Source organism: Oryctolagus cuniculus, chromosome 2 (genome assembly GCF_964237555.1).
Source record: "Oryctolagus cuniculus chromosome 2, mOryCun1.1, whole genome shotgun sequence".
Taxonomy (NCBI): Eukaryota; Metazoa; Chordata; class Mammalia; order Lagomorpha; family Leporidae; genus Oryctolagus; species Oryctolagus cuniculus.
Window position 1 is genome coordinate 107,624,230 of NC_091433.1, and position 22,913 is coordinate 107,647,142.

A 22,913-nucleotide genomic window follows, 5' to 3' on the forward strand; every position below is an offset into this window, starting at 1 on the left:
ACCAGCCTCAATGAATTATTATTATTTGTTGTTGTTGTTGTTTTAAGATTTTTTTGAAAGGCAGAATTACAGAGAGACAGGGAGAGACACATAGAAAAAGATCTTCCATCTACCAGTTTACTCCCCAAATGTCCACGATGGCTGGGGCTGAGCCAGACCAAAGCCAAGAGCCTGGAACTCCACCCAGGTCTCCCACGCATGTGGCAGGGACCCCAGGTACTTGAGCCATCATCCACTGCCTTCCCAGGCACGTTAGTGGGGAGCTGCGTCAGAAGTGGAGCAGCCAGGATTCGAACCCACGCTTAAACGGGCTGCTGGCATCTCAGGCAGTAGCTTAACTTGCTGCACCATGAGCCAGTCTCTGTAACGAGTTCTTAAACAATAGAAGAACAACACACATGCTTTCCCAAATGCTCAAAAGCTTAAAGAGGTCCTCAAAGGCAGAAGCAGACAGATTTTCAAAACAGAGGTTTAATTTAAAAAGGCCCAGGTTTTCCCGGTACACAATCTCCTGCTGTAGGTGGAACTGTGTTTGGAGCCATCCAGACACTGGGAGGATGGGACCAAAACAGACCTGAGGGCCAGCAGCCTGACGGCAGCTCAGAGCCTGTCTACAGGGTTCCAGAGGGTCAGGGCGGTCCCAAGCCTCCACCTCAAGCCTCCTCCAGCCACAGAGCTGCCTGGGCCCCCACCCCAGGCTATTGGCAACTTTCCTGGGGCTGTCCAGAATGGAATGGATGCTCCAGGTCCATCAGCCTGGGTGGGGTGGAAATACAGGCTGCAGAGTGGAGGAAGAATGGGGTTTCACTGCTGCGCTGCCTGGAATTTGGCCACTCATTATGCAAATAATCAAGAGTTGGGAGCCACTGATTTGGTGAGTGCACCCTCTGGGGAGGGGAGACGCCCAGCAGAGGGAGGGCTGGGCCTGACAGGGCAAGACTGCCTGGCCCAAGGCAGGGATGCTAAACGCCATTCTTCAACCTGCTGCCTCCAAGGGTGCACACTGGCAAGGAGTGGAGCTGGGACTTGAACCCAGGCACTGTAATCTGAGATGTGGGGAATCCAAACCAGCATCTTCATTGTGAGGCCAAACCCTCGCCCCTAGCTTTCGCTTTTTGATGTTATGTGCCGTGTGAACTTTCGGAAGTCCTCTTGTATTAAAACCCAGGGCTCAGAGTGGATTCATGTGTCAGGGGCCACAGGTCAAAGTTACTAGCTATTCAAAGCTAAGAGCAGGCCCAGAAAATGCAGCGTTAAGTGCCTAATGGTGGACTTCTCTTGCAAAGTAGAACCTCGTAATCCTCACTCCCCGAGTGTGCCAGCATGCTCCCCTCCTCTGCAGCAGAGCCTTCCTCCCCCTACTCCCCTGGCTGGGGGAGGGTCCTCCTGAGCCCCCTACCATCCTGTGCACGTCCTTCTCCTTGGGCAACCTCATGGTGCAGAGTCAGCTCTTTCTGACTATCCCAGCAGACCTTGCCCTGTCGGCCCCCTGTGTCGCCCTAGCTCGGTATCTGGCCTGCAGCCGGGCACCCACACCTGTCTGCTGACTAAGGCACAGGGCTATGATTCAGTGTTTTGTGTCTGCAATGTGTTTCATAACCCCAAACCCCAGTCACTGGCAGAGGCTTAGTTTCTCAATTAGGATTAAAGAGCATGGACGGCTGCAGAATCCTGGGGTGGGGGGTGAGTCTGGGGCAGGGGCAGAGTCTATTCCAGGGGCAACTGCGTGGAGGTAAATGAAATGCAGGCAGGGGCTTCTACCGTGCCCCAAGGTCCCACGTCTCAAAAAGAAACCAGGAAGCCAGCAGATATCTAGGAGCATGGAGCCCAGCCCTGGGGCCTGGGGAGTGAGTGCCAGGCCCTGCGCTTGGGCCGGGCAGGTGATACTCACGGTGCTGGTGGCACCTGGCCAGGAGCTCCAGGTCGTCGATGTGGTAGTAGTCGTAGCCCGAGGTGCCCAGCACTTCGAAAGGCAGGTATCCTATGATGGGAGGGGCTCTGCAGGAGGACAAAGGGGTTGCTGTTCAGTGCACTGGGTACAGCTTGCTGATTAACCAGCAGCACGGGGGCCTCGCTTCTCAAGGAAAGTTAACGTGGCGGTGGTCAAAACCAGACAGGGCTGTGTTCTCCAGAGGGCAAAACTGATTTGGCATCTTTAAAACAAAGTTTACTTTATTTGAGAAGCAGAGAGACAGAGAGAGCCAGAGAGATTCTCATCTGCTGGTTCACTCCCCACATGCTGCCAACAGCGAGGGCTGGGGCAGGCTGAAGCCAGGATCTGGGAAATCAATCCAGGTCCCCCATATGGGAGAGAGGAAACCAACCACGAGGGCTGTCACCTGCTGTTCTCCAGGGTGTGCATCAGAAGTCAAGAGCAGGGCCGAGATCAAGAAGAGCAGAGCCGAGACCGAGCGGCACCTGACCGGCTGACTCAGTCAGTGGCTTGCCCCTGTTTTGGCATTCAGACCCTCTGATCCTGTGGCATAACCCAGCCCAAATAATCCTACGCATGATTGTTACCAGCTAATTAAATCAGCTATAGACTGGGTCAGCCCAGTGCTGGCTGGGCTGCGAGATTTCTGGTTCCCAAACTGTGACGACTGTCACCAGAGAGGGCCAAAGGATTGACAAAGGCATGGGGAAAGACATGGGATGAGCAGGTTCTCTTTGCACCTGCCACTGTCTTCCTGGGAGCTGCAAAAGGCCCTCAGGGGGGATTATCCGCAGGATGCCAGGGGCTGAGGCACGGATGGCACACAGGACCGGTGCCTGAGACCCATGCCTGCCTCGCCCCTGGCTGGGAACCACTCTCCCCGCAGCCGCCAGCAAGTCCTTCTCCCTCCCAGGACCAGGCTGGACGTTCCCGTCCCAAGGACAGCCCATTGCATGCACGCAACACTTGAAAAGGACCCAACCCAAATATGTTTTGCTTTGCACAAACCTGTGATCCAGAAATAAAAATTTCCATTCCAAGCTATGCCTCGAAGTGAATTCCTCTAGCGGTTCATCAACTATGCACATTTCCTGTATTGGAAGAGGGAGAAAGAAATGGTTGCTTGGGGGTGCCAGACGCTCACCCCAGGTTTGCTCATAGAGGAGCTTGTGGTGGGTAACAGAAGTTAAAATCGTTCTGAGCATGCCTCCAAGGCGTGTTGGACTGGAGCTCGTCATCTGTAGCTAATTTCGGTCTGAGCTGATACTAAATTTATTTCACAAGCTGGGGAAAGATACCTACGAGCCAGAATGTCACACCGCTGCCTTCCCATTACCTGCAGGCAAGGCCGACATGTGGGGAACGGCTCGCCACCTCCATGGGAGTTCCTGATTGCAGGCAGCATGCGTGCCCTGGGTGTGAAAGCTACCTAGGAGTCTGACACTCGCTTCTCTCCCGTGTCTGCCCTGAGTTACATATTTAGCAGACAGTCGCTCAGCAGGCTGCCTTCAAAGAGAGTAACTCCGGGGGCAGGGGGAGGGCCTGTGTGACAGGCACAGAACCGAGGCATGGCCTGTTTCCAAAGCCCAGGGACGACCTCACTGGCATTTTACCCTCGTGTATAGACAAGGATTGAAACAGGACTGCGTGCGACTGAGTCGCAGACGCTCAGCATGCTGGGGGCTTGGGCGGGTACTTGCCTTTAAGAATTGCGGTGTTGCCAGGCGCACGGTGGCGATGAAGCAGACTTCCTTTTCTAGTGGCATGCGGCACGGCCTTGAGAGGGTGTCAAAGCCGTTACAGGAGGGGCTAGGCACTGGGGAGTGGATGGGGGTGAGAGAAAGAACAGGACACACAGGTTAGTCCTGCCTGGTGACAAAAGCCAGCTCAATCTGGTGCTTACTCTAAACCAAGCACTACTCCTAGGGTCTTAGGGACATGAACTAGTTTCACGCCTATGACAGCTGGATGAGGTCGCTAAATATTCCCATTGTACAGGAGAGCAAACCGAGGCACAGGGTGGTGATACCATTTGCACAAGGCCAGACAACTTGCTTAGAGGTAGAACCAGGACTGGACTTTATGCTTGTAATTGTTATAGGCACAGCTTCTCCCTTTTGCTACCCTGCAGCCCTCGGCTTGATATGTCGGGAGAAAATAGTTTGTGGAATGAGAAGATGGCTTCAATGGCACCCACATGGGGAACTCCACAAGCTGACAAAGCTTCGGATACCGCAGGCCGCAAGCAGAGAGTGGGTCTTGTCACCAGGAACACCTTCTACAGCCTCTGGCCCCAGTGTGGCCTACCTAGGACTCGAAACTCCCCTTGGGAGCTCAAGCTGATGCCAGGGCTGGGTCTGGGCCAGTGGGGAGGTGGCCTCAGGTGGAGGGCCATCTCCAGAGGTCTCTCTGGCACCCATGACAGGACTTGCTCATTGCACAGCATTGCACAGGTGAGAAGGCAGAACAGCGCCCCATTTCACAGATGAGGAGACTGAGGCCTGAACGTTCCCAGCATTAGCTGAGGTCACTCACAGTGGAAAGGACGGAGTGCTCTGGGCTCGGCCTGGCATGGCACTGAGAGCTGGAGACCTTCCTCCGCCTCCCAGGGGAGCACCACCTGCATCAGCCTCACCTCTGCTTTCAGGGCGCTGGAGGGGCCTTTGGGGTCACAGGGGACTTTTGGTATTGTTAGGTGCAGCTTGCTGGGTGGGAAAAAGAACCCCGTGAAAGCTGAGAAAAGGCAACTTGGTGCACACATGCAGCCAGGTTCCCTGGGGACTTTGGTGTGGCTGCCCAGGCCCCAACCCTGTCCCCTGCTTCCAAAGCCCAGGTGCTGCCACTTCCGACAGCTCCGCAGGTTCCCAGTGAGCTGCCAATGACAGCTGGTCCTCTGTCCTGGGGTTCCACATGCAGCATTCAACCAGCCACAGATCAAAAGTAGTCTAAAAGCCACCATGTACTGAACACACACAGACTCTTTTCCTTATTGTTATGCCCTAAACAACACAGGATAACACATACGCCCTAAACAACACAGGATAACACATACGCCCTACACAACACAGGATAACACATACGCCCTAAACAACACAGGATAACACATGATATAGCCCAGCAATGACATAGTAGTAGGTATTGCAAGCAATCCAGAGATGATTTTAAGTCTACGGGAGGAAGCGCACAGGTTCTGTGCAAACGCGACACCGTGTCGTGTAAGGAACTCGAGTATCTGTGGACTTTGGTATTCTCAGGTGTTCTGGAACGAATGGAGTCCCCACCGATAGCTGGGGACTACTCTGTATCCTGCCCATTCTGAACTTGCAGATTTAAACACTGTCCGGTTTGCCACTAAGAACATGGAGAGCACCAGAGAACTGAAAGCATCATAAAAGGAAACCTGCAAGATTTTCTGGGGATTTTAGCTTTCCCATCATTCTTGTTTGCTGTGTGCAATGGCAGGTGTCTATGTGATCCTATGACGTGACCTTCTCGCCACTAACACGGATGCACTCGGCTTACCCAATGTACTCTCTAAATTCAATCACATAAATACTAATAAATGTTTCCAAACAAGAATATCAAGTGGGTAAAATAAAAAAATAGTGGTCTCTGGAGAGCTTATAGCTGTCACAAATAGGCGTAGAACATTGCAGATTAATTCGCAAGGGTGAGCCAAGAAATTTATCAAGGGGAAGAAAAACAATTCCACACAAGGGCAGGGCCGGCAGATGTGAACATCTGCGTGATTAAAAACCAAGAGAGAGACATGAAAACATTTCCCAGCTGTGAAATACTCGCCGCTTGAATCTAAGAGACATCACCCAGCCAGATGATGACGGAATAAAACCCTCCCGATGCTTTTTGGTATCAGACCAAGACCTTCCAAGCAAACCTCGGAAGCCTTCCCAGGAATTTAAGAAAAAGCCTCCCGGTTCTCTGTCTGTCTCTAAACCAGGCACCTCCTTGATGTACTGCAAGGAGGAGAACGGGGCAGGGAAGACCGGGGTGTGGGAAGATGTCAAGTCCCTTGCACTGCTTCAAGGGGAGGTTAGGGCCCTGAAGTGGGTGTTGTGCAGAGCTGAGTGTCGGCCTGCTGGCGCCTGCACAGTTGCGTCTGCTCTTGTGTAACTTGTAAGGCTTTGCGGATGAACACGGATGCCACGATGGGAAGTCTTCATTGCTGAGTGCAGCTGCCCTCCATAATCAGACATTCTACAGGTGGGCCCAGCACAGAGCAACCCCTTTTCTTGGCAAGCTCTTTCCATCCCCCAAATCTTCCACAACTGAGAGCTTGCTCAGGGTGACAGTAAATCCAGGAAGGGCGTTTTCATTGCGGCCAAGGGGAAGGCCATGGCGGGGAAGATGCAGGCAGCATCATCCCTCCCGCCGCCTCCGCCATGGCCCTGCTCCCCAGCACCAGCCTTCCTGCGCCCCCTAGCGTCAACACAGTGGCAGTGTGCTTCCTACTTCTGCGACACGTTCAGCACTTAGAATAACTCCCTGGCCCTCTGGATCCCCAGGCAGCGTAAAGGCATTAATTAAGGAATCAATTAGTTGTTTCAATTTAAGTAACAGAAAAAGAGTTTAGCTAATTACAGCTGGCTTCCTGAGCCTCGCATTGGGGATTAACCACCAAACGCGGGCACAGCTCCGTCCTCTGAGAATTCTGACCACTTGTGATACAGAGAAAAGTGATTCCTTCTTGTTACGTTTTTCCCCATCAGGGACAGCTTACTCAAAGTGGATCTGACTCTGGCCAAAAGCTAAACAGACACAGCCTTCCCCATGCCGCCAACTAGATCTTGCTCTCTCTCTCTCCAGCTCCAAGCAGGTGTCCTGCAAACAGCAGGTGGTCAACATGAGTTTACAGATAACTCTCTCACGAGAGTACCTTCCATCACGCATCCAAACCACAGCCCAAGGCCCGGTTTGGGAGGGGACCTTGTGATCCTTGCCAGTAACCAGTGCACAGACCTTGGGATGCCACGATGCTGCCCCTCTGCGGCGCCACCCGGGGCACCACCTGGGGACTGGTCCACTCGGGAAGGTCTCACAGAGCATAGCTCCGGGGCCCACTGGCTCACTGCCCTGATGGGGAACAGCGGGAAGTGCCCGCCGTGGGCTCCTGCTCGGAGAGAGGTTGGATGGTGGTATCCGGTCTCCTTATGAAACCGTCCCACTTGTTAGCACATCCTGAGCCTTTCTTGAACAGTCTCTAACTTTGGGGACCTTGGAAGAGTTTTGCCTTGGGTTGGCATTCTTGGGATGCCAAAAAAATAAGAGTCCTCCGGTTCTCTGGAGGCTGAGAATGGCTATTGTCTGTGTCATTTGCGAGCCCCTAAGGATGGCTTCCAAGTGGGAGCCCTGACAAAGGGGAGCTGCCAGTCAGGATGCCTGTGGGGGCGGGGCTTCTCCTTCCACAAGGGGCCAGGAAAGAGCTGTGGTCACGGTGAGCATTGGTTCACAGCACAAAGTGAGACGGCTGCTCAGGAGGTACTGCTTGCAAAAGCTGTAGTCGGAACACCTGCTCAGAGCCCACAAAGGTGACAGACAGCTTTCCTGCATGCCCAGAATAAAGGGAGCACACAGCTGACAGGTGTCTGGGAGGACAAGGATAACCAATGGTGAGATTTGCTCAAGGAAGAAAATAATCCTAGGGACCGGCACTGTGCGTAGTGGTAAAGCCGCCACCTGCAGTGCTGGCATCCCATATGGGTGCCGATTCTAGTCCCAGCTGCTCCACTTCCGATCCAGCTCTCTGCTATGGCCTGGGAAAGCAGTAGAAGATGGCCCAAGTCCTCGGGCCCTTGCACCCATGTGGGAGACCTGGAAGAAGCTCCTGGCTCCTGGCTTTGGATTGGCCCAGCTCTAGCCATTTCGGCCATCTAGGGAGTGAACCAGAGGATAGAAGACCTCTCTCTCTCCCTGCCTCTCCTTCTCTCTCTGTAACTCTGACTTTCAAGTAAAATAAATAAAATCTTTTTTAAAAATAGAAAGAAATAGATCCTAAAGCCTCCAGCTGTCTTCAATGTCCTCAGTGGCGGGCTGTGGTTCTTCAGCACTGGGAGGGTGAACTCTGTGCACCCTCGGGAGAGGGCATCTGCCCCTGATGGAGCACAGCTTTCAGACTTCTGCATCCTCTATGTGACAGCTTCCTGCTGTGTGCAGAGGGCCCGGGGGGCTGGGTGCTTGGGAGAGCAGCGACCAGAGAATGCTGCCTATTTCTAGGCTGGGGGCAACACCTGCTTTGCTCAGAAAATGCCTGCTTCTCCGTTGTGCCAGTTCTGCACGGTACAGGGAAGGGCAACGGAGGGAGACACGTGACAGCCACCCGAGGAAGCTGGGGGTTTGCAATTTGCTAGATGGAAGAGAATTACTCCACACTGCAGGCATGGGGGACCTTTCTCTGCCAAGGGCCATTCGGGTATGTAGAACACCATTCACTGGCCATACACAGTCATCAACTTAGAAATTAACCTGCTACGTAGATCTATTCGATTTCGGGTCCCACCTGTGGTTGCCTTGGCAGGACCTGGTGATTTGGGGAGGTTCATCCAGGCAGATGGCCCGATGTTCCTCAGCCCTGCTCTGCAGCGGAATCTTCTGCCTGCCTTCTTTCTGCTGGCATTTGTTAATTAGCATGTACGTCTTCAGGAGCCAGAGAACTGTAAGGGCATTGACGAGAGATCCAGTGGGTGGTTGGTGCGGACGGGACCAAGTGATTTGCCTGCACAGGAATGGGAACTTTCTATAGGTCCTTGTCCCTGCCTTCCGAGTGGATATCCTGGGTGCATTTTATCACGGTTATGGGACAATGTGTAGGAGAGCTCCACCCACTCCCAGACTGCGACATAAGGACCAGGACCTCCACGTCTGCGTGCGTGGCTGGATACCTGCTCTTTGTCATGACCTGAACTCCTCTGCAGTCCAATCTGGCAGCAATGACCTTCCAGGGAAGGAAGCGGGGCCACCTCGCTGGGAAGAGGGGACACCCTGCTGCCTACTCTCAGGGGCCTGGGCTGCACCAGACGCTCCTCCCATGACACTGCCCCTCCACTCCCAGCGAGGTCTGGCGTGCATGCATCTCGTTCCCTTAGCTCAGACATCTCAACTCATTCAGCTCAGAGGGAAGAGAACACGAACCCAAGCCTCCTCCAAGCCATAAAGCGAGGCGACCCTCAGAGATCCCATGGCACACACGGAATTGAGAGTTAGGAGCTGGGTAGCCTCCGCCTGCGCCAGTGTTTCAAGGCCGGCTGTGTGGCTAGAGGCGAGTAGGTAAAATGAGGGCAGGAGAACTTTTACACGCTGGAGTGTGGCTTCTGGAGAGGCAGAGTGGAATGTTTGCTGAGGGTGACCTATTTGGAGCAAGACCAGCGACTTTTGAAATCCTGTGTCTGGCTTGCCGTCAGCTGCACATCTATATCCAAGTCTGGGGCGGGGAGCCAGGGTTCAAATAAAGACTTGTCTTCTTCCTGGCACCAAGTTATCTTTCGGGAACTGGAACCTGTTTATTAGGACCCCACGAAGCAGGGCTTGGTCCTCCCGCCTTTGAGAACCGGCCAGCTGCTTGCTTCCTGCTGAGAGAGCCCGGAGAGACGCTCCACTTGACTTGGACTGTGTAGGGCTTGAGAAAGACCCCGTGGGCTCCCCTAGGCCAAATGGTGGGATGGCGGGGGCGGGGGAGCGAGGCAGTGGAGGGAGGGGCGGGCACAAGGGGAGTTCAAAAAGCTCCTGGGAAAGCCGAATGAAAAGATAAGTTTGTTAAGGTGCATAACAATTTTGAGAGCTGTGCCTACGGGGGAATCCTCCAAATGTTTGCAGAAAAGGCACAAAAGTAGGCATGGGTTTCAAATAGTTTTTGCACCCAAGGAAGCCTATTTTTTAATTTCATTTCCACAGTTTTTTTAAAAGTATCCTTATATTTGTCTGAAAGCATCTCTCTCCCTCCCTCCCTCCCTCCCACTTCCCTCCCCTCCCCCTAAGATCTGTTAAAGGACAAAATAAAGGACTGAATAGTCATTTCACTTCATCTCTATTCAGGAAAATGGTGACTGTGCAGAGCAAAGGAGAGGGCCCTGTTGTTGCCCAATAGCCAGCCAGGAGCACAGGGTCACAGGGTCATGGGGTCACACAGCATCTATGGTTGCCTACCCCAGCAAGGGTTCCCCAGACAGGGTTAGAAACTGACCCCAAGTGAACACTTGGAAGAAAGATGACCCCCTCATCCTGTTTCCTAACACCTCCTTCACATGTATTAAAAATCTGGATTGACGGTGCACAGTCCTGTCCCTCGCTAGGACACGGGTGGCCAATGATGAGGTCCCAAGGGCTGACCAAGATGCGCAAATATTAAAGCAGGGAAAATGCCATTCTGGCCAAGAATCTGGGTGACAGTCACTGTGTTTCCAGTACCAAAGGGCAGAGGGGCGGGAGCGGAGGGGCCATTGCCACCTGGTGAGTCTGCACACTGTGTGTGTGGTCTCAGGGGGCGACCTCGCTAACCAGGGCAAAGGGGCCCCCATTCCCACTCACCCAGCTCAGACGTTGTGGTCAGAGCTGGACCGATCCTAAGCAGCCCTCTGGGTTAGTACAAACAGATAGGACCTTCATCTCCAAACTGAAGGGTCATCAGGGGCTGTCTCTGGCTCAGGCCCACTCTCTTCCTTGCCTGGGAGCCTGCACATGTATTTATTTATCTAAATTGAAGCATAAAAATTATGCATGCAGGACAAAGAGTTCATGGAAAACAGAATGAAAAGATGAGTTTAAGTTGGTGCAAAAATTTGAAATCCATGCACACAAGGGGTCTCCAAAAATTTCATGAAAAGAATACATATTAAAAAAACGATGTGTAGACTCCAAGATTTTTTTGGGGGGGCATCAAAGTGAACTCATCTGTTAATATTTTTCCACAAACTTTCAGAGGGCCCCTCGTATTTCTGGGGGTACCCAGGGATGCTTCCATACAGGTATATGCTGTGTCAGGTTCCAATCGGGGAAGGCATAGCTGTCTCCTCACACTCCTGCCATTTCTTTGTAGTGAAAACCTTCAATATCCTCTCCCTTCGCTTTTGGGAACAGACGGTGCACTACTATTAGCGATACCTCCCCTCCATGCAACAGAACATCAGAACACCTCGCTTTCTCACTGTAGGGAGCCTGCCCGTTTCACCGTGGGTCCCTAAGTGGAGGGCCAGGGGGTCAGCGGGATTGATGAACAGTAGCCTTGGGTCAGCTTTGGGCCAAGAAGTCCAGACTGAGGGGGGGGGGTGTCACACAGGGACTGGCAGGGCCACAGGCCTCCAAGCATCCCAGGAGCCAAGGTAGAGGGTAGGGAGCTTCTGGGGTGGGTATCGAATGGGGAAGGAATGGAGACCATGAATGAGCTTCCCCAACCACCCACTGTTGCCCTGGAAGCCCTCAGTGTAGACAATTCACAAGGCACCAGCAGGGACTCTGGTTCACCCAGCGTGAACTGACCTGTATTGAATCTTCACTTTGGATTTAGGGCCAACCCCAGCATGTGCTCCGGGGTCAGTCAGGGAGAGCTCTGTTAGCTCCCAGGGGAGGGCACCATTTCCCTCTGAGTCGGAAGTCTTTGGTCTGAGTCCTGGCTCTGCCTTCTACCAGCCATGCACCGGGGCCAAGATCGGAGCCCCAGTTTTGGTCAAGCTGCTTTTAATGAGGGCTTATTTATGGGCTAGGCACGGACTGTGCTAGGCCCAGGATGGGGTGCGGAACTCACAGATGAGTAAGGGCTGCTACCCTTTCTACTCCATTGTTTATAAACAGTGATGGCCAGCGAGCAAGAATGTAGCAGGCAATGGATGCTTTGCACACTAAATAGCCCTGTGGCAATGTTGGGACTCGTTCATGGCAATAGACTCAAGTAGTGTTTCCTGTTTCCTGCATGGTTCTTTGAGGTGTGAGCAGGCATTCTGTGGAAACACAATGGATGCCTGTGCTCCTGCTTCTTCTACGTGTTACATATGAGGTTTTCAGCCCGCGCCATGGCTGGGAACTCGGCGCAGTTACAGGGGCGGCCTGGGTAGGAAGCACTGTTTGTAGTTTCTGCACTTGATGCTTTGGCATCTGGGGTCTCCCAAGGTCGGCCAACTCCTAGAGAGCACAATCAGCTTCACCTTCCAGCACAGCTCTCACAGGCCAATCAATCCACCCAGATCCCACCCCCGTACCCCCTGACCACCTCCTCCACGGGGGCTCTCACACTGTGGGCCACTGTCCCTGGTCCTGGTCAGCCCAGGGTGGGTACGAGATACCTGGGTCCCCAGAGCCCACTGAACCTACTCAAGCCATACCCTAGAGCCCACAGCGAGTACTGGAACTACGAGCCCTAAGCCTGTCTACACTCTGGAGACCACCATAAAGACTCTTACCTACCTTCTCCCCCACTTCCTCTGTGTCCTGCCTGACTCCAGTGCTGCCCTGCGTAGCCCCACAAACTCCGTGCCTCCTGCTTCTAGCCATCGGAATACAACCCCTCCCTCCGTGACAGTCATTTCGGTGCCTACGTGTCTTACTATGATTGATTAAATCAGACCCCAGCTCCCCTCAACATGTGGTACCAGGCATCTGATGCCGGTGGCAGGGGAGGCCCCAGGATCTGGGTCTAGTGTTTAATTTTGACATCGACTGTGGGAGGCAGCTAACCATGGGGACTCTGGGATGAATGAGGGTCCCCCACTTCCAGTCATGTGCCTTAGATGTAACCCGTTTCTGCATCAATTTCTTCCCCATAAAGATGGGATGGTGCCAGGGGTGTCTCCTGACACAGCTCTTATGAGGATTCAATGAGGCTGAACTTGGAAAACTAAAGTTCAAGCCCAAGGCTTGCCTGCTTCTTAGGTGTAGTCCATGTCACTGTTTATTGAAAAGTAAACCTAAAACTTACATCATGTTGGAGTGTATCACAGAGGTCCAAGGGGGTTGACTGTTGGCAATTTCCTAGGGCCAATCTCAGACATTCATTAGTCTCTGACATCTTTTGCCATCTAGTTCAGTCCAGGTTGGAATGACGTTTCCTGGGTTTCACAGTTACGCTGGCCCCAAGGACGTCCCTCTCGGTCTGGTTTGTACAAGAGGCTCCGCAGAGGTAGTCTGCACTCCTGGCTAAGCATTTTCCACCCTCACTGCTGTGTGTTTATAGCAGTCACAGTTTCCCGAAGCAAAACAAAACAGAAACCACACATAACCCCCACACATTCTTTCAGGCAAACACTCTTCACAAAACAAGAAAGAAAAAACTAACAGCACAGCGCAGGTATTCAGGACGAAGACGCCTCTAAGATGAGATTAATGACAAGAGGCTCCCGAGTGACACCGGGCAGCTTCGCACTCCGAGCTGCGGAGAAGTAAACTCACAAGAGATACTGCTGCTGCCCGTCAGCCAATCACCGGTCAGTTCTTTTGATTAAGCATATGCTGTTGTCATGGGGACATGAGGGCACAGAATCCCATAATTCTACAGAGGGGCCGGGTGCTTTCCCTGTGTACACGGCTGCCTCTGTCCCAGCAACCCACATGCTGGCCAAAGCACATGCATTTTTTTTTTAAATGTGGTGAAACATAGTAACATACAGCTGGCCACCTTACGTGTTTCTAAGCGTACAGTTCCACAGTGTTAGTACACCAATGTTGTACAACTATCACCACTAATCAGCCTCAGGATGCTTCTCACCGCAGGCAACTGAAACTATGCACCCATTAAACAACCCTGTTTCCCCGCCCCTCAGCCGCCTGGCAACTGCCTGTCTCCGTGACTCCACCTACTCCAGCTTCCTCGCGCGACAGTGGCCCCCTGTTGACGGGCTTATTTCACTGTGCACCATGTCCTCCGAGTTCTTCTCTGCTATAGCATGGGTCAGAATCTCCTCCCTTTGTACGGCTGAATAGTAAGCCAATATGAGCACAGACCACAGCCCCTCCACGCCTTCACCCTGGAGAGACACTTAGGTTGCCTCCACCTTTGAGCGATGGCAAATAGCGCAGCCATGAACGTAGGTGTGCACCTAGCTCTGCAGTTCCTCTGCTTTCACTTTTTCTGGGTCTATACCCGGAGGCAGAATTATTGGATCCTTTGGCAATTCTTTTTTTTTTTTTTTTTTTTTTTTTTTTTTTTTTTGACAGGCAGAATTAGACAGTGAGAGAGAGAGACAGAGAGAAAGGTCTTCCTTCCGTTGGTTCACCCCCCAAATGGCCACTAAGGCCGGCACTGCGCTGATCCAAAGTCAGGAGTCAGGAGCTTCCTCTTGGTCTCCCATGCGGGTGCAGAGCCCAAGCACTTGGGCCATCCTCCACTGCACTCCCGGGCCACAGCAGAGAGCTGGCCTGGAAGAGGAGCAACCAGGACAGAATCCGGCGCCCAGACCGGGACTAGAACCCAGGATGCCGGCGCCGCAGGTGGAGGATTAACCAAGTGAGCCGTGGTGCTGGCCCCTTTGGCAATTCTATGCTTATTTTTAAGGTACCAGCAAATGCACCTTAAGCAAATGCCAAGCCATGTTTTGTATTAACTCAATGATCATGTTAGGTAGGAGGTGAGCCATTAAAATCTCTACAGCGTGGCATTTGGCATTACATCAGGGCATGATGCTCAACGTCCATGACCCTTTGAATCGGAAACTCCAGTTGGTTCCAACTGCAGGCTCCTGGGTGCCACCCTCAGATCTCCTAGAGTCCCTATTCCCAGCCTGAAAATCTGCATTTTAACTAAGTCCCTCATTCAAAGAGCCGCGGCACTAGCAGAGTTGGCACGATGCTGGGTTTTCTACCAGGTGTCTCTTAGCTCAGTGTCTTTAATTGAGAATCCCAATGAGCTACCACCTCGTGCTTTGTGTGGTTCATTACATGTTCAGCCAATGAGATTTGGGCAGGTCTCTCGGATGAGTCAGATTAGCCATGGTCAGGCCTTGGTTCCATGTGGCTTTGCCCAGGTTCAGGGAAACTTGGGAAAGCACACTCCCTACCATTTCTAACTGCTCAGGCACCCCAAGCTCTGGCTGGGTTGGTTCCCAGAAAGGTCTCCAAGTCAGCTATGGCACCCACCACCCAGGCAAAGGCCCTGAACGCTGGCCCTCAAAGAGGTTCTGGCAGGAGGATGCTGGCTAGCTGCTAGCTGGAGGATTCTGAACAAAGCATGTCTGTTTATGCAAATTACATGCAACAAAGGATTGTCTGAGGTTGAAGGAAAAATCCTAGCTAGCCTTAGCGTTACGACTTGGTGCCCATTGCTTTGGCTGTCCTGATGGAAACTCTGGGACTAATTTGACTGGGGTAATAGGCCCAGCAGGGGCCCAGAGGCAACCCCAGGAATCCAAGCGCAAAAACGGGCACTGTCATCATCTGTGCCCTGATCTCCTACCTGCACCCCTCTCCTTTTCACAGCTCATCTTTGTTTTCCTCTAGTATTTTCTTTCTCTTTTTTTTTTTTCCCTAATTCTTCCCATCTTTGCTTTCTAATGAAATGCTAGTTCTTTACAAGTTACTTGTTTTGAAGAACGCAGCAACAAACAAATCGCAGGCCTTTCTGTGCTTAGTCCCCAGCGGGCCTTGGTTTCTGCATTTTGGCACCAGGCCTGCATTCTCATTTCGCACTGGTCCAAAGTGACAATGAGTGTTCATGCCGGGTTCCGGGCAGACGTCTCGGCAGCCAGAGTTGGGACCATTAGTTACCCGGGCGATTTCAGAAACTACAACTTCACCACTAGCTTTCCCCTGCCGGATTATTTCTCCAACACAGGCTGCTGGCTCTTCGAGAAACGGCCCTGAACCATGCTTTAGGGCCCTTGAGAGAGAAGGCCCCCAAACCAGCTGTGTTCAAATGTGCCCACAGCAGGACGGTAACCGAGAGGGTGAAAATGCACAGGGCGAGGTTCCCGGTCTCCACGTCACAAAGGGAGCCTGTTGGCGGAGTGCGTAGGCTGAGCCTGTGCTTTATTAACTGTAAGTTGCTCTCACCGTGTAGAGTAAATAACCAGCCTGCAAATCAACAAATCGCACGCATTTCGGTGGGGCTGTGTGCGCCGGCACACAGGTGTGGGGGTGTGTCTTGTGGAATGGGAGAGAACGTTGATGAATATAAAAAAAACAATGCACCTTGGGAACGCGAAAATCCAAATGCTAATAGGAGAAGCCCACACTCTCCCTCCTCCTCTCCCCCACCCAGCATTCTCAAGCCCCCACGTGCACGTTTGCATGATAAAAGACACTGTGGCAATTATATGCCAATTAAGGCTTACCATTGTTGTAAGAGCGAAAATTTCCTACGAATTTTATGTATTCGTAAGTTGGAAATTCCTTTGGGTTCAAGCTGCCTCGGAGAAGATGGCAATAGAACTCTAAATCGTTGTCAGCTGGGCGGTTAAGGGAGAAGAGAGAAAGGCAGATATGAGTTTTCCCCAGACTCTAGACTAAACAAGCAGTGCCTTTGTGGAAACTCAGGGCATCCGGTCCACGCATGGCCAGGGTAGTTCTCCCATGATGACTAACTCTTGGACCTGCTTTATCATCTTTGCAGCCCAGGGCTTTGCCTCCATAGTTCATAGATATTTTGCATCCCATACTTGCACCCAATTAGTCTGCATTTGTTCACAGATGTCTGTGGTTGGTTATGTCGGCATCGATTAGTTCCGGTGGTTGTCACACGGCATATTCAAATACAGCTGCTCATATAGAGACATTCCCTTCAATGAGCTCTTTTTTTGCTTTGCTTGGAAAGCGAATCACATGTCCAACAGGACACATTATTCATGGAAAAGGGACGCAGGCTTGAACAACTGCAAACATCTTTGGTACCTCATGCTACTGCGCATGCTGCACTAAGTGGCTCGTGTTCCAGACGGTGCCAAGGCTAGCCTTCCATCCAGGAAGCCAACAATTTTAACTAAAAACTTCCAAACTCCATAAAAAACCTGCGAGTGTATATAAGGAACCAGGTGACAGCCTCCGGAGGCCAGAATCGGGATTTCTGACCTCATTATGCAGCTGTCCATTGGTTACTTGGCAAATTTAGCATCTTGGGGCCCTACCACAGAAGCACTGATTTTGCACTGTTCATTAGTAGAAGGTTCCGGTCGCACACGCAGAACGAGTTATTACTCTTAAGCTCTCTGCTTTCAAATTTTCCACACGCAAGCTAAATGCTTTACATATTCTGAACTCCAGTTTTAGCTTTCAACTTAAAATATACCGCTAAGGATCTTGGAAATGCTCTGAGTCATGAAGAAAATTATTCTTAAAATTGGTCCTCCCTTCTTAATTCATCCTAGCCTCCTTCCTAATGCGAAATTCTGGACTTTGGAACCTGTAAAGCCAGTGAAGCAAAAAACTTACATTTCAGGTACTCTGGCGAGGGGGACTCCGCCACCAGCATGTGGGAAGAGAGCATTTTATACACTTCTGAGTGTTCTTGTTCTGGAAGGAAATTTAACAGGTTCTGATCCATGACATCCGACTGGAAAGGAAAATAAAGAACAAAGGTACACACTCCGCGAAGATGGCAAACCCAGCCCGGCACACTCCCCGTTCCGGTCTGCCTTCTGCAGTGGGAACTCTAGCTCATTTTCATTGCAATTTAAATGGCCGCATTGGCTGGCGGCTACCATATCAGATAGTTCAGGTAGGAGCTCACAGGGGAGAGAGGAGGCACACCCGTCTCTGTCCCTTCCTCCACGTCTCTCAGGAAGGTCATCTACCCCTACAGCTTCACACACTCTCTGTAGACACCCCTAAGTTTGAATATCCAACTAACACCCTCCTGTGCCCAGGTGCAGGCTTCCAACTGCCCCTACCTCGGCCTCTCCCCGGGGACCAGAGTCATGAGTGTCCCCAACACCATCATTCTTTCCCACCTATACCCTCTCCATTGGTTGGTTCTCTCCATAAATGGCACAGCCATCGGGTCACCGGCCACCCAGGTAGCTACCTTGGCTCCTCCCCTTCCTGCCCTCACCTGCACACCCAAACAATGTCCGCATGCTGCCTACTCTCCATGCCCTGGCTCCTGCCTGCCCCATTTCTCTTCTACTTCTGCAGCTTCCTCTCCAGGGCTGACCACCACCACCTCTTGCCTGGAGGACGATTTAGCTAAACTGCTCTTCCCATGGCAACTCCGGTCTGGTCCAAGTTCTTCTCCCTGTGCAGTCACAAGGACCTCAGGTCAGATCAAGTCATTGCCTTTTGTAAGTGACCTTGGTTGCTCTGGGGACAGAGCCGGGGGTGATGCACTATCAAACGACTGTTGACAGGATGATGACAAAGACAACTACACCGCGGTTGCATTTTCCTGTTCATGTATGTGTAGACTTGTGTCCTCTGCTTCTCTCACTCCACCATGAGCTCCACAGCCTGGTGCTTGCCATGCCCTTGACCTCCAGAAAGGTGCTTGGCCTTCAGGGAATGTATGCTAACAGGCAGCTGAAAGGACCATGGTCAGCGTTGTGCCACCAAGGTGTCCAGAGAACACGGAGGATGGCGTGTTCAAGCCAACGTGGTGAGGGGAGGGGAGGCTCCCAGGGACCAAGTCCCAGATGGAGGAATCCTTGACAGGGATGGTGGGAAGGGTGCTCCTGGCAGGGGCACTGAACACACAAAGGCATGGAGGTGGGAGCTGTTACTGCCTCCCTGGAGGACCTGGAGCAGAGAGGGCAGGGAGCCATGGAGAGGAGGCTTGCAGAGGGAAGTGCGGTCCAGATCATGGAAGACTTCAGGGGATTTAGGGCTTGGTCCTGTGACTTGGGGACCACTGGAGGACCTTAAAGCAGGGAGGAGCATCAGCATCCACTGTCCTCAGCTTCCAGGAGTCCCAGTTACGATATCTGACAACAGTAGAGAAGCCACAAGCATTCAGCAGAAACTATGCTTGGGCTTTTCAGTTGGGATCACCCCGGGGTTAGTGATATACAGTCCTGCTCTCATGGTGCTGGCCAGCCGCAGGGGCTACAGCTCTGTCAATGCCACGGTCATGAGGACGAACACCCACACTCTTCAGCACGCCATGTTGCTCAGCTAGGATGCATGGTGGGTCAGGAGGATTCAGTGCATTTATGATATTTCCAATGGACAATGAGTTTAGCCCAGACATAGCCCCATCACCAGTCAGGGCACACCTGAACTTGTGCAGTCATGCCCTCTTGGTCCATGGACTCAAACAAGAGTGGACCGAAGGTAGCTAAAAACTGTCCACTGAATGTGCACAAGACTTTCCTTGTCATTATTCTCTAAACAATACAGTGCAACAACCAACACCACACTAACACCATCTTAGGTATTATGAGCAGTCAGCCCTAGGGAGACAATTTCAAGGACAAAGAGGGGTTGTGTAGGATCTGTACAAACACCACGCCATGTTGCACAAGGGACCAGAGCGTCTGTGAATTTTGGTATCTGTGGGGAGGCTAGAACCTACACCCAGCAACGCCTGTATTTTAGAGACCTTGCTTGTGGTCTGAGAGGAGGCAAGGCCAGAGTCTGCACAGGCACAGATAGGGAGGCGATGGGAGGTAGTGACAGGGTCCAGAGCACTTCACTGGATGCCACAATCCAGCTGACACTGATGACGGCTCCTAGGGGCCAGCTGCGGTTGTCAGCGCTGGGAAGGTACCCAGAGGAGACAAAGTCCCTCTGCTCACAGAGTCAGCGTTCCAGAGGGGTGAGGATGGGGGCCACAGCTCAGTGGCCGATCAGAAGACAGGAGAAGGCAAAGGAAGGACTCAGCATGGCCCTGGGGCTCCTCACCGGGAGGCACCAGGTTTGATCTCCCTGGACAGACCCCATCAATGCTCTCATGGCCCACGCTGTCAGCTCTGGCTTTCTCCAAGTTCCTTCTGCTGCTCCTGGTTATATTTTAAGCTCGTTCCCTCTGGTGTTTTTAGAAGGTGACTAATGTTCACAGATGATAGGAGTCCTCTACTTAAAGATATTTCAGATACTTGCAAATGATAACTAAGTCACCCCACGGCCTTTCCTTGGAGGGTGCTGTCTGGAGCTGCTTCCTGTAGTGGGTGGGGTGGCAGAGAATGGGGTGGGGGGGGGCGCTTGGCCCAGTCACTGGCCTGCAAGAGGTTAGGCAGGTCTGGGGGCTGTGGGGTCACCTCGGGCTGAGGACTCTGCGAAGAGTAAAGACGTACTGGATGGAGGTGGGGGTAGGAAGGATATACGGGAGGTTGCACCGGTTATGAGCTAACACCTGGAACAGGTTCAGAACTGTGCTTGGCTCTTAGACGAAGGCATTTCATAAAGTTCACAGATAATGGAAGTGAAAGAGAAGTTTCTTTTGGTGCAAAACATTTTGAAATCCACACAATTTGTTTTTGCATAATCAACATTTTCTATGTATGGATTTTGGAAGACCCTTCCCGTGCATGGATTTCAAAAACTTTCTGCACCAAAGCTTCCCTTTTCATTCCTTGTGTCCACGGGCTTTCCCTCAGTGTCCTTTTCTGCATTTGCTGGTGTATTGTAATTATACCATTTCCAACAGCCGGAGACCCAACAGAAACCACGATAATTCAAAGGGGAAGTCCTAGTGCTGATAGGAGAGTAAGGAGCCATCCCTTGTAGGAGCTGAGCTCTGTTGATTGGAAGAATAGCAATCCCAGAGATAAGGGAATGTCCCTTATCTGTCCCAGGTGGGAGGTTCTTCCTGCCAACATCTTCAGAGGCCCTGGGCTGCTGCACTGTGGAGCTGGTTGCTTCTGAGCTTGGCCATGAACACCTGTCCTCAAATCCACATCACACCCTTCCCACATTTCCCCTCGAGGGAGAGCTGAGCCTGCTCTCCCCCTTGAACCTGCAACACCAAAGTGCAGCCAGCCTGGGCACGAAGCACACGGCAGCTGGCTGGAAGCAAGCTTGGTGGACACTGGGCCCTGGAGTGTGCCCAAGGAGCTCAGCACTTTGGGCTGAGGGTCTTACACTGGCCACAGGGAGACGGGGCATCAGTGAGGAGTCCTGGGGAGTCCTTGCCTTGAGAAAAGGCAGGAAGGGGCTCAGAGAAATCATCAGGGCCTTGGGCTGGCCGGAAGGACCAGGCAGTTTAGATTCAGAATCAAACTGATGGCCAAACGGTGAGAGCGTTCATAAGACAACACAGGAATAGCTTTGACCTTGGAGTAGGGAAGAATTAGTTAAATACAACAACTGTCAACTATTAAAGAGTATCCCTGGGCTGGTGTTGTGGCATAGCTGTTAAAGCTGTTGCCTGAGACGCCAGCATCCTGCAGGGCTCCCACTCGTGTCCCAGCCATTCCACTCCCAACTCCTGCTCACGTGCCTGGCAGGTCAGCACGGGACGGCCCAAGTACTCGGGTCCCTGCCACCCATGTGGGAGACCTGGATGAAGGTCCTGGCTCCTGGCTTTGGCTTGGCTCAACCCTGGCCACTGCAGCCATTTTGGGGAGTGAACCAGTGGAGGGAAGCTCTCTCTCTCTCTCTCTCTCTCTGTCCCCTATCCCCAACTCTGACTTTCAATAAATAAATAAATTCTTTTTTCTTTATTGAAAAGAGCATCTCTGTTCACCAAACTACCCAATGGGAAAGTAAGCCACAAAGTGAGAGAAGATACTGGCAACACATGAGTATCTATGGGATAAGGCCTACAATGAAGGCCAGTGGTGAAGGCCAATGTCAGGAAAGGACTGGAGGGCCTCGACTGACTTACAGGCAGGCTCTCCTCTCCTCTCCCCTCCTCTCCTCTCCCCTCCTCTCCCCTCCCGGCAGCCTCTCCTCTCCTCTCCCCTTCCCTCCCCCCTCCCCTCCAGGAAGCCTCTCCTCTCCTCTCCTCTCCTCTCCTCTCCTCTCCTCTCCTCTCCTCTCCCCTCCCCTCCCCTCCCCTCCAAGCAGCCTCTCCTCTCCTCTCCCTTCCCCTCCCCTCCCCTCCCCTCCCCTCCCCTCCCCCAAGGACAAGGTCTTCCAAACACCCTCCCTGTCAAGGGCACTAAATACGGTTCCTGCTTATTCTACAAGAACTAGGGCTCCCTTTGTCCTCTGAGTACTACACAGTCTGCCCGCTCAGCCCATGCTGGTTCCTCTGTCTCTGTGTGTTGTCCCCACGTGGCCCTGTGTGCCGTGCTGGGTCCTTCTCCCCCAGGCTGTGAGTGTGAAGACTGATAACCTGTTGTCACCTCAACTGTCCAGTGAAGGCTGCTGTGTTTGGGCATCCCCGTTACCCTAGGCTACAGTGAATAAGAGGCAATGACCATAGAAGCACCCAGACCCGAGCGAAGACCCAGGCTCCTGGCTTCTGTCTGGCCCAGTCTTGACTGTTGTGGCCATTTGGGGAGTGAACCAGCAGATAGAAGACCCCTCCCCTCCCTTCCCCCTCCCCTCCCTTCCCCCTCCCCTCCCCTCCCCTCCCCTCCCCTCCCCTCCCCTTCCCTCTCTCTCTCTTCTCTCTTTTTCTGTAACTCTGCCTTTCAAATAAATAAATACACAAATCTTTAAAACATTAAAAAAAGAATTCATTTCTTATCATTCCATCTATATGAATCAAAGAAAAGGGAGACAACTTGAGCATCCCTAATCTGAAAATCCAAAATATTCTAAAATGTTCTGAGCACCAATATGACACCGCAAGTGGAAAATTCCACACCTGACCTCAAATGTGATGTGACTGGCAAAATACATACACACTGAAAATACGGATGAACTACTTTTCGGCTGTGTGGATGAGGTACACATGAAATATAAGTGAATTTCGTGTCTAGACTTGAGTCCTCTCCCCAAGATGTAGTATTATGTATACGGAAAGATTTCAAAATGAAAAATACCCAAAGCCCAAAACACTTCCGATCCTAAGATTTAGGATGAGGGATTCTCAGCCTGTACTAAATCCTAGTTTAGTGATGAATTCAAAGTCGGCAAAGCCACAAAGGAAAACAGGCAAGAGGGATCGGAAAAGCCAGGGAAAGGCTGCCCCCCCCCCCCGGGGGGGGTGACGTTGACGGGAAAGGGGGAG

General features: G+C 52.2%; 1 protein-coding gene across 8 annotated transcripts in view; it reads right to left on the reverse strand.

Annotated features, from left to right (window-relative positions):
* NPAS2 (neuronal PAS domain protein 2) overlaps positions 1 to 22,913 on the reverse strand; it is a 182,735-nt gene that overhangs the window by 31,945 nt on the left and 127,877 nt on the right. For all 8 annotated transcript variants that reach the window (XM_070068721.1, XM_070068724.1, XM_070068722.1 and 5 more), the window contains 5 exons: positions 17,291 to 17,411; positions 16,198 to 16,311; positions 3,634 to 3,749; positions 2,942 to 3,024; positions 1,892 to 1,998 (listed from right to left, as the gene is read on the reverse strand). In XM_070068721.1, coding sequence (XP_069924822.1) covers positions 1,892 to 1,998; positions 2,942 to 3,024; positions 3,634 to 3,749; positions 16,198 to 16,311; positions 17,291 to 17,411 — 541 coding nt within the window. The remainder of the gene's footprint in view (positions 1 to 1,891; positions 1,999 to 2,941; positions 3,025 to 3,633; positions 3,750 to 16,197; positions 16,312 to 17,290; positions 17,412 to 22,913) is intronic.